The following is a 12,580-nucleotide window of genomic DNA, read 5'->3' as shown; positions in this document are numbered from 1 at the left end:
AGCACAATACCGTCCCTCAAAATTCTAATAACTGGTTATAGCTGTCAAGTTATTCTGAATAGTAATGTCTCATATTAGGCTAACAACATAATAAAGGTATTGATGATATACTTACTAGAAATGCTGTAGCTGCTGGTTCTGGTAAAATGTCTGAAACTAGCCGCAAGATTCTGCAAACACTATTTAAGTACACAGGTTGCCCAAGCGTTGTGAGCAAGTACTGTGGCCCACCCACCAGTTCCAACACACTCTGAAGTATTTTGGCTGGAGGTGGTTTCCACAGTGGGCTAGGTGGCTGCAACACTGGCAGAAACCACTCTGGGCCATCCACAGCCCAAGGCACTTGATCCATACCGAGCAAACGCACCCAGCAATCACGGCAAGGTAGCAAAGGAACCTGTTATTGGAAACAATACACTTGTGGTCAGCACCATAAAATGCAGTAACAAAAATTACAGATAATAACAACAAAGACAGGTATAATGTAATGAAGTTTTTCTTGCATCAAGATCTTAATTCTGCAATACTCAACACAAAAGCGTTCTGCACAAAAACTATCAAAATCCAAGATTATTCTCGCATGAACACCAAATTATGGTTATGTTGCGAGAGGGGGCGGGGGGAGGGGGGAGATACAAGAATGGGGAAGTGAGGTCTCATGTCAAGCAGGAAGCATTTTTCACAAGAGAATTTGGACAAAATCTGATTTAATGATGATGATGGCACTGATTTATAACACATACAAAAGCAGTGTCAGACTCCTCTAAGGCGTTACCACCCAACACTCTAAAATAATTTGGTAACAAGACCACTGGTTCACATTAATAAAATGCTTCATAGCATGATTGAATATTAATTAATTAATTAAAATAATTAAATTAATTAAAATAAAAACTGATCAAGAATTGCCATAATTATTTTTGCCGCACTCTTAAAACGTCAGTCATTTGATTTCACACACAAAGTGCTACAGAGTTAATTTCTGATCTTTCCCTTTTCACATCTAAGTGTCACTTGTTTGTTTCATGAGATAAAGGGATCTTCATTTACTCTTCATTTGCTGTTTTTCAAAGAAGTTAATATTTTTCCTAAAATGTAAAACTGTCAACTTTTCCCTTGTTTCCCTCCTGACCACCAAAACTTCACAGAGAGCTTTTGGCTTGGCACGTCTGAGTAAAGGGAAACAGCATGAAGTTTGACTTCACCATAGCCTTAGGGCTGCTACTGATAAATATTTTTTTCCTTTAGTTCGCATTTTATGACAAGTTTAACCCACGTGCCAACCTGGGACTGCAACCCAGAACACGACCTTTTTGGAGGAAGAGGGCAGCAAAGTATGCTACCTGTGCATACCTCACAGACTGATTCAAAGTTTCAAACACATGTACATGCATCTTAGCTATTGATGATCACATCTGTTTGTTTGAAAAATTGGTTTGAATAAAATGGCAGAACTGAAGGTCTGTCTTTGTCATTTACACCTGTCAAAGATTTTTCTAAGCAAAATATTGTCACTACACCCTGTTCCATTAAAAATTTATTATGTCTTTCAGAAATGAAACTCATCGCTGATCAATCAAATTGCTTGTATGAACTCTCCACTATATAGCACAATAGCACTGACTTGACTTAATTCCTTTGGCCCCTATGGGGGCATAGGGCAGAACTCACCATCCGTCTCTGTCTTTGGCCATTTACCTCAATTCTGCCCAGGTCTTGCCAACTCATTTTGCTTCCCCTTCCACTGTCCTCTTCCAAGCGCCCCTTGATCTTCCTCTCTTCCTTGTTCCCTGTGGATTCCATTCCAATGCTTTTTTCTCGATGGCTCCATCTGGTTTTCTCAAGTTGTGCTCCAACCAACCCCACTTTCTCTCTCGTATCTGGTCTTCTATAGGTATCTGGTTTGTTATTCGCCAGAGCTCCTCATTACATATTTTTTCTGGCCACCAGATATTCATGATGCGTCAAAGACATAGCACAGAAACATGAAAAAGTTACAAAATTAATCCAAAATTGTGTCAGGAAAAGAGATGCCCCCACACAATGCAATTTAAGTCCTTGTACATTGTGTCATAAAATACTAGAATCTAAACACTGGTGTGATTTGAGTACTTGGATAAAAACAAGGGCAACAAAGTATGAATAAATACTATGAACAATTTCAAGGTGTGGACTTGAAAAGTATTTCATCACTGTTTGAAACATTCATTCAAAGAGCTTTGGGTTTTTCTTCATCATTCGGACAGGTGGCACTTTCTTCACACTTCACAGCAATCAACACTGCAAGTAATGATACAGCCAGTATCATCATCATCTCACAATAAAATAAAAGTGATTGTATATGAACTGCGCCTTGTTCACTGAAGTATGAAGCTGTTACAAAATTATTCTGCTGTGTACACACTATGCAACTTAGTTGGTCTACAGATGGGTCACACTAGTTATGAACATAATGCACTCTACTTATGCAAGAGTATTACTATAAAATTTGTCTTGGGTAATAAAGAGGTAATAAAGAGGATTCATTGCTAACAATTCAGTTGTGATGAAGAAATTCATACCTGCATTATCACAACTCCATGAGATATGCGGTACGTGCAAAAACTTTAGATGTTTTCTAAGTATGTGAATCAAACCTATAGAGATCATTTCTACTTGTCATGGAAAAAGAAGGATGAGAGGAAGGAAGATTGGCAAATAACATCCCATTAATGATGAGATCAACAGAGATGGATTACATGCTAGGTTTGGGGAAGGATAGGAACAGTAATTTGCTGTCTTTTTAAAGGAACCATCTTCCCATTTACCTTCAGCGATCAGGGAAATGATAGAAAACCTAAATCAGAATGGCTGGACATGGAATTGAAGTGCTGCAGAGCGACCCATGAATGCTGACAATGTTAGTTCCACTAACTGAACTAGTTTCATTGTCTTTTGACGAAATTTGTAACTTTTTCTCTTCTTATTAAAAGTGATGTTGTGTCAACTCCCAACAGAACCTTGGTCAGTCTTACCAGGGTTGGGTGATCTGATGATATGGATTAATGCAGCACCCAATCCTTGTGTTTATTATACAACCTGACCAGTAGGTTGTGAATAGGATAATATTTTGTATGAGGGAGGACTGCAAAGCAACACATTGTAATTTTTTCTCCCCTGGTATTACAGCTGGAATGTTGAAATTTCACAACCACGCAGTTTTAATTTTGCACTACAGAGGGTACTTTTTCATGTGGTGCCCTAGTGAGAGAAGCCTGAACTATGAAACAAACATGGCGCACGTGTTAACTGTCATCAACTTGTGAAGAGCAACAAAGTTTCATTTGATATATGTGGGCCGAAGGCCATAAACCAATTGAAGTTCACAGGGACACGCATGGCATGTATGGAGCAACTATACGGACAGTAGCAATGTCTCCAGGTGGTGCACACTCTTCCAAGAGGGCCGTGTGAACCTTAACGATTCTCCACACTCCAGGTAGCTGGTGACAGCTGCAACCCCACAGGATATTGAAGCTACTGAGGCAGCAATTTTGAATGATTAGCATGTACAAGTGCAAACCTTATCACAGCAGTTCAACATTTCCAGTGGTGCAGTGTACAATGTTGTTCATGACACACTGAAATTTCATTAAGTTAGTGCTCACTGGGAGTCAAATAACCTGACAGACAACCACAGGGGCCAACGAATCAAGACAAGCTTGGATCAGTTAATGCATTACTGGTGATGAGCCGTGGCCATACCACTACATGCCCAAAGCCAAGCAGGCCTCTATGGAGTGGAACCATGCTGGTTCCCCAGTGCAAAAATAAATAAATAAATAAATATATAAAAAATAAAAAAAAATCAGTGTGGCTCAATCTGCTAGGGAAGTGCTTGTGACAGTATTCTGGGACATGCAGGGTGTGTTACTGGTGGACTTTGCTGAACACAGGACCACTGAGAATGTTGCTGCCTGTATTAAAACTTTAGTGAAGCTGTTATCATGCCCTTCGTGACAAACGTCACAAAATTAAAGCAGGCAGTATCAAACTTCTTAATGACGATGCTCGTCTCCATAATGCTGCTCCTGTTTGTGAGAAAACTGTAAAATTTGTGTGCGAGGCGGTAAAGCATCCAGCATCCTCCATACAGTCCAGACCTTGCACTGTCAGACTTTCATCTATTTGGTCCCATGAAGAAATTCTTGGTCGGCCGACAATTTGCGACTGATGTGGAAGTGAAATCAACAGTCCACATGTGGCTATAATCCAATTAAAAGGACTTCTACAACAACAGGGCATGTGAAATTGGTACCATGACGGGAGAAAGGTGTTGAGAACACTTGTAACTATGCAGAAAAGTAGGTGGAAGATATAAGCTCCTTTTTGATATTTTGTGTGTGTGTGTGCGTGTGTGTGTGTGTGTGTGTGTGTGTGTGTGCGTGTGTGTTTTGTTACCTATTAAACTTTTTGGTAACAAAATTACTTTCCAGTATTTTCCCATTACTACTGTTAACTTTTGTTATTCATGATTCTGCTGTTGCTTTAGCTGGTTGGATAGCATAATATTATCATATTTTATAAAACTACTGTTTAGAATGTTCCAGAAAGTAACAAGATAACAAGTAACCAGCTATACTGACCAAGTAAATTATTCAGCTTTATACAAGATCAAGTGTGAATGTCAGCATCAAAATCAATTTTTTTTTTTATTTAAAAGAAAATTATTTTTGTCTGAAATTAATTGTTTATCAATTGCATTTACTATAATGTTCCAAGGAGAGATGCATTTAATGAAAATTCTGTTTGCATGAAACATATTTCCAATCTTTGGGAAGCCTGTTTATGTCTGGATCTGACAAGCTGGATGATACACCCCCCCCCCCCCCCACAGTGGTCTGGGTACATACACGCAGAACAAAACTTTTCATGGATGCTGGCTACATTGGTGGTCACCCATGGGCAGTACCTTATGACAGTTGATACTCTGAGCGGTCTGGAATGTTGGCAGACCAACCAACTCTGTTCACATACTGACTGCACCACCACTGGTGGGTCACTCGGAGTTAGAGTGTCTGTCCTTGCAAATTTCTCAACCACACAGATACAATTTGAGCCCCAGGGCACTGTCAGCAGTTCCTATGAATGCGGGTATGGAGGTTGCCTACATTCATAATCATTTCAATAACACTTTATATAACTGAAACTGTAGTATGAATGAAAATAATCAATTTTTAAAAGCATAATATAACTGCTGTCTGTTATTTATAGTCTAGTGGCAGCATACACTGTGCCATTGTCAGTGTCAGCTGTTAAGCAGTCCATTTCTGAGCAAGTTTGTATGTTTTGTGTTCAGAAGATTTGCTAAATATTCATTAAAATGCAAGTGAAAATTCAATTACTGTGCTATCCTTTCAGAAGTTTGTTACAAAAATGTCTCTCATATTAAAAACTAAGAAATTATTAGTTTATAGGAAAATACATCTCAACTGTCGATATCTGAAGAAAATGAAATGTAAGTACTATAACTTAATATTATAACTTTATAGTAAATTTACATGTTGTACGCTTCATATTAATTATCTGAAAGAAGTGCAACACTGAGTTATAATCTTCAGTTTCATAAATTGAACTGATAGCTAATAAAATGTTACACCACAGAGATTCTAAGGGGGCACATCTGGTGCCAGATCATCCTTCCCTCATCCTCTAGAGAAAACAATGCCACAGCGAGCAACATTTCCAATATCATTGTGACATTTCACTAATGGATGCCAAAAGAAACTCTTACGTAACGGGTGACATAAAGTGGGAGGAATTATTAAAAAAATAAATGTTGTTGTTGTTGTTGTTGTTGTTGTTGTGGTCTTCAGTCCTGAGACTGGTTTGATGCAGCTCTCCATGCTACTCTATCCTGTGCAAGCTTCTTCATCTCCCAGTACCTACTGCAACCTTCATCCTTCTGAATCTGCTTAGTGTATTCATCTCTTGGTCTCCCTCTACGATTTTTACCCTCCATGCTGCCCTCCAATGCTAAATTTGTGATCCTTTGATGCCTCAAAACGTGTCCTACCAACCGATCCCTTCTTCTAGTCAAGTTGTGCCACAAACTTCTCTTCTCCCCAATCCTATTCAATACCTCCTCATTAGTTACGTGATCTACCCACCTTATCTTCAGCATTCTTCTGTAGCACCACATTTCGAAAGCTTCTATTCTCTTCTTGTCCAAACTAGTTATCGTCCATGTTTCACTTCCATGCATGGCTACACTCCATACAAATACTTTCAGAAATGACTTCCTGACACTTAAATCTATACTCGATGTTAACAAATTTCTCTTCTTCAGAAACGATTTCCTTGCCATTGCCAGTCTACATTTTATATCCTCTCTACTTCGACCATCATCAGTTATTTTACTTCCTAAATAGCAAAACTCCTTTACTACTTTAAGTGTCTCATTTCCTAATCTAATTCCCTCAGCATCACCCGATTTAATTTGACTACATTCCATTATCCTCGTTTTGCTTTTGTTGATGTTCATCTTATATCCTCCTTTAAAGACACTGTCCATTCCGTTCAACTGCCCTTCCAAGTCCTTTGCTGTCTCTGACAGAATTACAATGTCATCGGCGAACCTCAAAGTTTTTACTTCTTCTCCATGAATTTTAATACCTACTCTGAATTTTTCTTTTGTTTCCTTTATTGCTTGCTCAATATACAGACTGAATAACATCGGGGAGAGGCTACAACCCTGTCTCACTCCCTTCCCAACCACTGCTTCCCTTTCATGCCCCTCGACTCTTATAACTGCCATCTGGTTTCTGTACAAATTGTAAATAGCCTTTCGCTCCCTGTATTTTACCCCTGCCACCTTCAGAATTTGAAAGAGAGTATTCCAGTTAACATTGTCAAAAGCTTTCTCTAAATCTACAAATGCTAGAAACGTAGGTTTGCCTTTTCTTAATCTTTCTTCTAAGGTAACTCGTAAGGCTAGTATAAATAAAAATAAAAAATAATAGAAAACCAAAGTGTTTTTCTTGCAGCCTTTTACAACAGAATTATAATTTCTCAAATTTTGCTTTACGGCTAATATTGTACGAACTTTTTTTGCATAGACTCACCTTGAGAAGTGAGATGCACACAGCGATGAGCCTGAAATTCAGCATAGGTTCAGTAATAGGATGGACCATCCCTGCAATGTCTTCCCCAGTTACATGCCGCTGAGGATCCTCAGACTCCTCACTGTCAGATACAGGCAGCCAATGAGCATCTTCACGGATTCGTTCAACGCGTGCCCATAAAGTCATCAATGGCAACTGCGATCTCATAACTTTCATTTCTTCTGTCACTGAAACCAACCAGTCAATTATTTTGAAGTGTATGAACTTCCAGCATTCTAGAATAATTACATGTCAGCAAAAGTTGCAAATTTCACTTTTCTTTTACTTGATGACTAGTTTCGAGCTGGGATCCACTTTCAAATCATCCTACAGGACAGAAAACCAAATTTACAATAAACTACAATACAGGTATTACCAAATTTTTAAGCATACGCCAAACACACAAAATATATCGTTTCAAGATTTATGTACCAGATGGTCAAATGTTATTTCCAAAAATACAAGAACCATGTCAAAATACATGTATACATACTATGAATTGCAAATGAACAGTTACAGTGCATATAGAAAACTGGCACTCGACTCCTCCTGCAGCGGTAAGAAAACGTTGGAAAGGAGGCACCCAATCAGGATAAAAGAAATCTTTCGTACTTATTACAATATTCTCCAATCATCAAAAATACAACAATTAATACAGTAACAATACCAGTCAAAAATAAAATCAATACTTTTAAAATCTTTACCAAAAACAGTCAAATACTTAAAATCACAGAACAGTAAAGAACAGCAGTGCCACAAACAGCACGTTGGAACTTAAAAACCATTAAATGAAAGCCATAACACTAGTATTAAAAGAAAACAAAATTACAGAACATTAAAAAATCTTCATCACTTCAAGCCCATTACAAGTGTAAAAATTTTACCTTAACAAACTTTACAATATTATACGAAGATAAACAATTTTTTCTGACATGTCCCACAGACATTAAACCACAATGTCTTTCACAAAGCACCACAAACCTACTTGCCATCTGGGGGACAGCATAAACACACTCACAGGCACACGGGGTGGGTTGGGGTTGTAGGAAGACTGGGAACTGATGGGTGGGGCAGGGCATGAAGTCAGAACAATTCGTGTCAACTGTGTTGTGGTTACAATCACTTTGCTGTCACTGATCTAACACGTTAAATGCCATTGTTCTATAGAAGCAGATATAGAAGGTAGCAAAAGTCAAAAAATCATGTATGCATTTACTGGCTACTGCAGAGATGATTCGTGGAGCATTCACGAAACATTGGTTTGAATACAGCTACAGCAGAGATCTAGCACAGTATCAGCAGCTGATGTTTGGCTCTATTGACATTAGCCTGTAATGGGACGAAAATCTCCTCCTCTCCAATTCTGGGAAGACAAAATGATCTGTTCTGCTTAGAGGATGCTTTCATTCCTTCTCAAAGACTGATTTCTAAAGTGGGGGACACAAGAGCAGATCGCCGTTCGGGACTCGGTGGAGAAAGATTTCATGGACTAGTTTTCCTCAAATCGATTGCTGAAATATTTTGTAAGATTATTCACTAGAGTATCTGCGTTACAAACAATGATAAAAATTAGCTTTACTAATAAATACTAATAAATGTTACATACACTATGTGAGCAAAAGCATCCAGACACCTGGATGAAAATGACTTACAAGTTCGTGGCGCCCTCCATCGGTAATGCTAGAATTAAACATGGTGTTAGCCCACCCTTAGCTTTGATGACAGATTTCACTCTCGTAAGCATATGTTCAATCAGGTGCTGAAAGGTTTCTTGGGGAATGACAGCCAATTCTTCACGGAGTGCTGCACTAAGGACAGGTATCGATGTTGGTCAGTGAAATCTGGCATGAAGTCGGCATTCCAAAACACCCCAAAGGTGTTCTATAGGATTCAGGTCAGGACTCTGTGCAGGCCAGTCCATTACAGGGATGTTACTGTCAACATTTTTCCACAGTTCAATCACGCAATGTTCACACTCCTTACAAAAAGTGAGACGTCATTTGGCATTTACCGGCTTGATGTGTGGCTTATAAGCAGCAGCTCGACCATGAAATCCAAGTGTTCTCACCTCCCGCCTAACTGTCACAGTACTTGCAGTGGATCCTGATGCAGTTAGGAATTCCTGTGTGTTGGTCTGGATAGATGGCTGCCTAATACACATTACGACCCTCTTCAACTGTCGACAGTCTCTGTCAGTCAACAGATGGCCTGTACGCTTTTGTGCTGTATGTGTCCCTTCACGTATCCACTTCACTACCACTCTGAAACAGTGGACCTGGGGCTGTCTAGAAATGTGGAAATCTCATGTACAGATGTCTGACACAAATGACATCCAATCACCAGACCACAGTCAAAGTCCGTGAGTTCCGCGGAGCACCCCATTCTGCTCTATTACGATGTCTGAGGAATACTGAGTTCGTTGATATGAAGTACTTGGCAGTAAGTGGCAGCACAATGCACCTAATATGAAAAACGTATGTTTTTGGAGGTGTCCGGATACTTTTGATCACATAGTGTAGGTGTATGCTTCTGTTAAAAATAAAAAAAAAATAGTTATGTATTTTATAAAACTGGGCAACTATTGTTATGTACAAAAAGTGAAATATAAGTGTGAGGTCAGCCTGTTGGTAAACTCAAGAGCAAGCTGGCAAGTCCATACTCTGCCTACCCAGCTACATCACAAGGTGCTGCTACACACTGTTTCACAAAGTTCTACAGACCTTCCACTGCGCACACTTTAACTTTGCGGCGATGCTGCATGCAAACACACACAGGCAGCGTTCAGTTTTAGATAAAAGCATTAACACTGTACACAATACAGTATTAGTCTGATTTGTACAACTTTTTTGTCACTGTTGATAAACATGTCTGAAAATTATCTATACAATGTTAGACATACTGAATATTTAGTTTACCATCAGCTGCCATACAGGTTACAGGTGTTTTGGTAGTGTTGGTGATTGTTTACTTTGTGTAAAACTTTATACTGCAAGACAGCATAAAAATTTTAGAAATATTAGATACTGGTTTTGCTGAACTTACAATGAGTAAAACAAGGAGTTATGAATGCTATTAAGCATGTCAAAGAAGACCTTGAAGACACTGAAGATGACTGGGTTGTGTCCAGCACATCAACTGATGAAACTGTGAAAAAGTGAAAGAAATGACTATCGAAGGTCACCGAATCAGAATCAGAGAAGTTGGTGGGATGCTGGCTTATCAACTGGCTCAAGCCATGAAATTGTTTCAGATGTTTTGCGCAAATTCAGACTGCTATTAAAGGTACAAGCATATGAAATATGTGAGTGGCACGAAGATTTCTGAAGTAATAGAACCCAGTATGTTGTTTTCAACAAGGGTGTCATCAGGTGCGCCACAGAGGAGTGTGATAGGATTGCTATTATTCTCTATATACATAAATGATTTGGTGGACAGGGTGGGCAACAATCTGTGGTTTTTTGCTGATGATACTATAGTGTACAGTATGTTGTTGAATTTGAGTGACTCTAGGAGGATACAAGAAAATTCAGACAAAATTTCTAGTTGGTGTGTTGAATGGAAACTAGCTCTGAATGAAGAAAAATGTAAGTTAATATGGATGAGTAGGAGAAAGAAACCCAAAATGTTCGGATACAGCATTGGCAGTATCCTGCCTGCCACAGTCATGTTGTTTAAATATCTGGGCATAATGTTGCACAGCAAGTGAGGGTTGTGGTATGGAAGGAGAAAGGTTACCTTTGGTTTATTGGAAGCATTTGAGGGAAGTGTGCTTCATCTGTGAAGGACACCACACACAGGATGCTACTGCGACCTGTTCTTGAGTATTCCTCAAGTATCAGGTCGGATTAAAGGAAGACATCGAAGAAATTCAGAGGCAGACTCCAGATTTGTTACCAGCAGGTCTGAACAACATACAAATGTTATGGAGAAGCTTAGGGAACTCAAATGGAAATCCCTGGAGGAAAGGTGACATTTTGTTGGAGGAACACTGCTGAGAAAATTTAGAGAACTGGCATCTTAATCTGACTGCAGAATGGTTCTAACCTCTCCACGATACATAGTGCATAAAGACCACAATGAGGAATTAGGGTTCATACACACAGGCATATATACAGTCATTTTTCCCTCGCTCTATTTGCAAGTGGAACAGGAAAGGAAATGATTAGAGTGGTATAGGTAACCCACTGTCACGCACCGTACAGTCACTTGTGGAGTATCGATGTATATGTATATGTAAATTGATCAAAGACTATCCCTCTGAAAGCTGCACTGGTAAGGAGAAAAAATGTCCTGAGATTCAAGAACAGAACAAAGCCAACAAGCCACCATCCGTACATTCACCTAGTGTACAGAAACTATCCAGGATCATATTACTTAATTTGGATACTGTACTTATATATTTTTACATTATGCGTATTCCTTTGTACATCTGTTTCATAATTTTAAAGGTTTTTTCACAAATACATGGCAACGAAATTTTTTTTTTATACTTCACTACAAGCATAGTTCTTTTTTGGTTTCATTTCTGACAGAAAACTGGCAAAGCAAATACTCTGGAAATGCTGTGTTTGTCAGCCAGTATTAGTATATAATTCAATCTTGACAGGATGCATACAACAGTTGGAACAACAATAAGACAATTAAAAAAGATTCCTGACAGTGAGGTAAGAGATAGCCAAATTCGTCACAAAGCCCAAAAGGAAATACAAAAAGGATAAACTATTTGAAACCAGGAAAGCTTTCAAAATAAACAACACATGAAATTCCTCCCCCCCATGAACCATGGACCTTGCCGTTGGTGGGGAGGCTTGCGTGCCTCAGCGATACAGATAGCCGTACCGTAGGTGCAACCACAACGGAGGGGTATCTGTTGAGAGGCCAGACAAACTTGTGGTTCCTGAAGAGGGCAGCAGCCTTTTCAGTAGTTGCAAGGGCAACAGTCTGGATGATTGACTGATCTGGCCTTGTAACAATAACCAAAACGGCCTTGCTGTGCTGGTACTGCGAACGGCTGAAAGCAAGGGGAAACTACAGCCGTAATTTTTCCTGAGGGCATGCAGCTTTACTGTATGATTACATGATGATGGCGTCCTCTTGGGTAAAATATTCCGGAGGTAAAATAGTCCCACATTCGGATCTCCGGGGGGGACTACTCAAGAGGATGTCGTTATCAGGAGAAAGAAAACTGGCGTTCTACGGATCGGAGCGTGGAATGCCAGATCCCTTAATCGGGCAGGTAGGTTAGAAAATTTAAAAAGGGAAATGGATAGGTTGAAGTTAGATATAGTGGGAATTAGTGAAGTTCGGTGGCAGGAGGAACAAGACTTCTGGTCAGGTGACTACAGGGTTATAAACACAAAATCAAATAGGGGTAATGCAGGAGTAGGTTTAATAATGAATAGGAAAACAGGAATGCGGGTAAGCTACTACAAACAGCA

General features: G+C 39.3%; 1 protein-coding gene across 1 annotated transcript in view; it reads right to left on the bottom strand.

Moving 5' to 3' along the window:
• LOC124804788 (nuclear exosome regulator NRDE2) overlaps positions 1-12,580 on the bottom strand; it is a 158,095-nt gene that overhangs the window by 59,666 nt on the left and 85,849 nt on the right. The window contains exons 8-9 of the mRNA XM_047265116.1: positions 7,104-7,330; positions 116-397 (exon numbers count right to left, since the gene is read on the bottom strand). Of these exons, the coding sequence (XP_047121072.1) occupies positions 116-397; positions 7,104-7,330 (509 nt within the window). The remainder of the gene's footprint in view (positions 1-115; positions 398-7,103; positions 7,331-12,580) is intronic.

This window comes from Schistocerca piceifrons, chromosome 7 (assembly GCF_021461385.2).
Source record: "Schistocerca piceifrons isolate TAMUIC-IGC-003096 chromosome 7, iqSchPice1.1, whole genome shotgun sequence".
Taxonomy (NCBI): domain Eukaryota; kingdom Metazoa; phylum Arthropoda; class Insecta; order Orthoptera; family Acrididae; genus Schistocerca; species Schistocerca piceifrons.
Note: the sequence above shows the minus strand (reverse complement) of the source record. Positions and strands in the feature narration are given on the sequence as shown.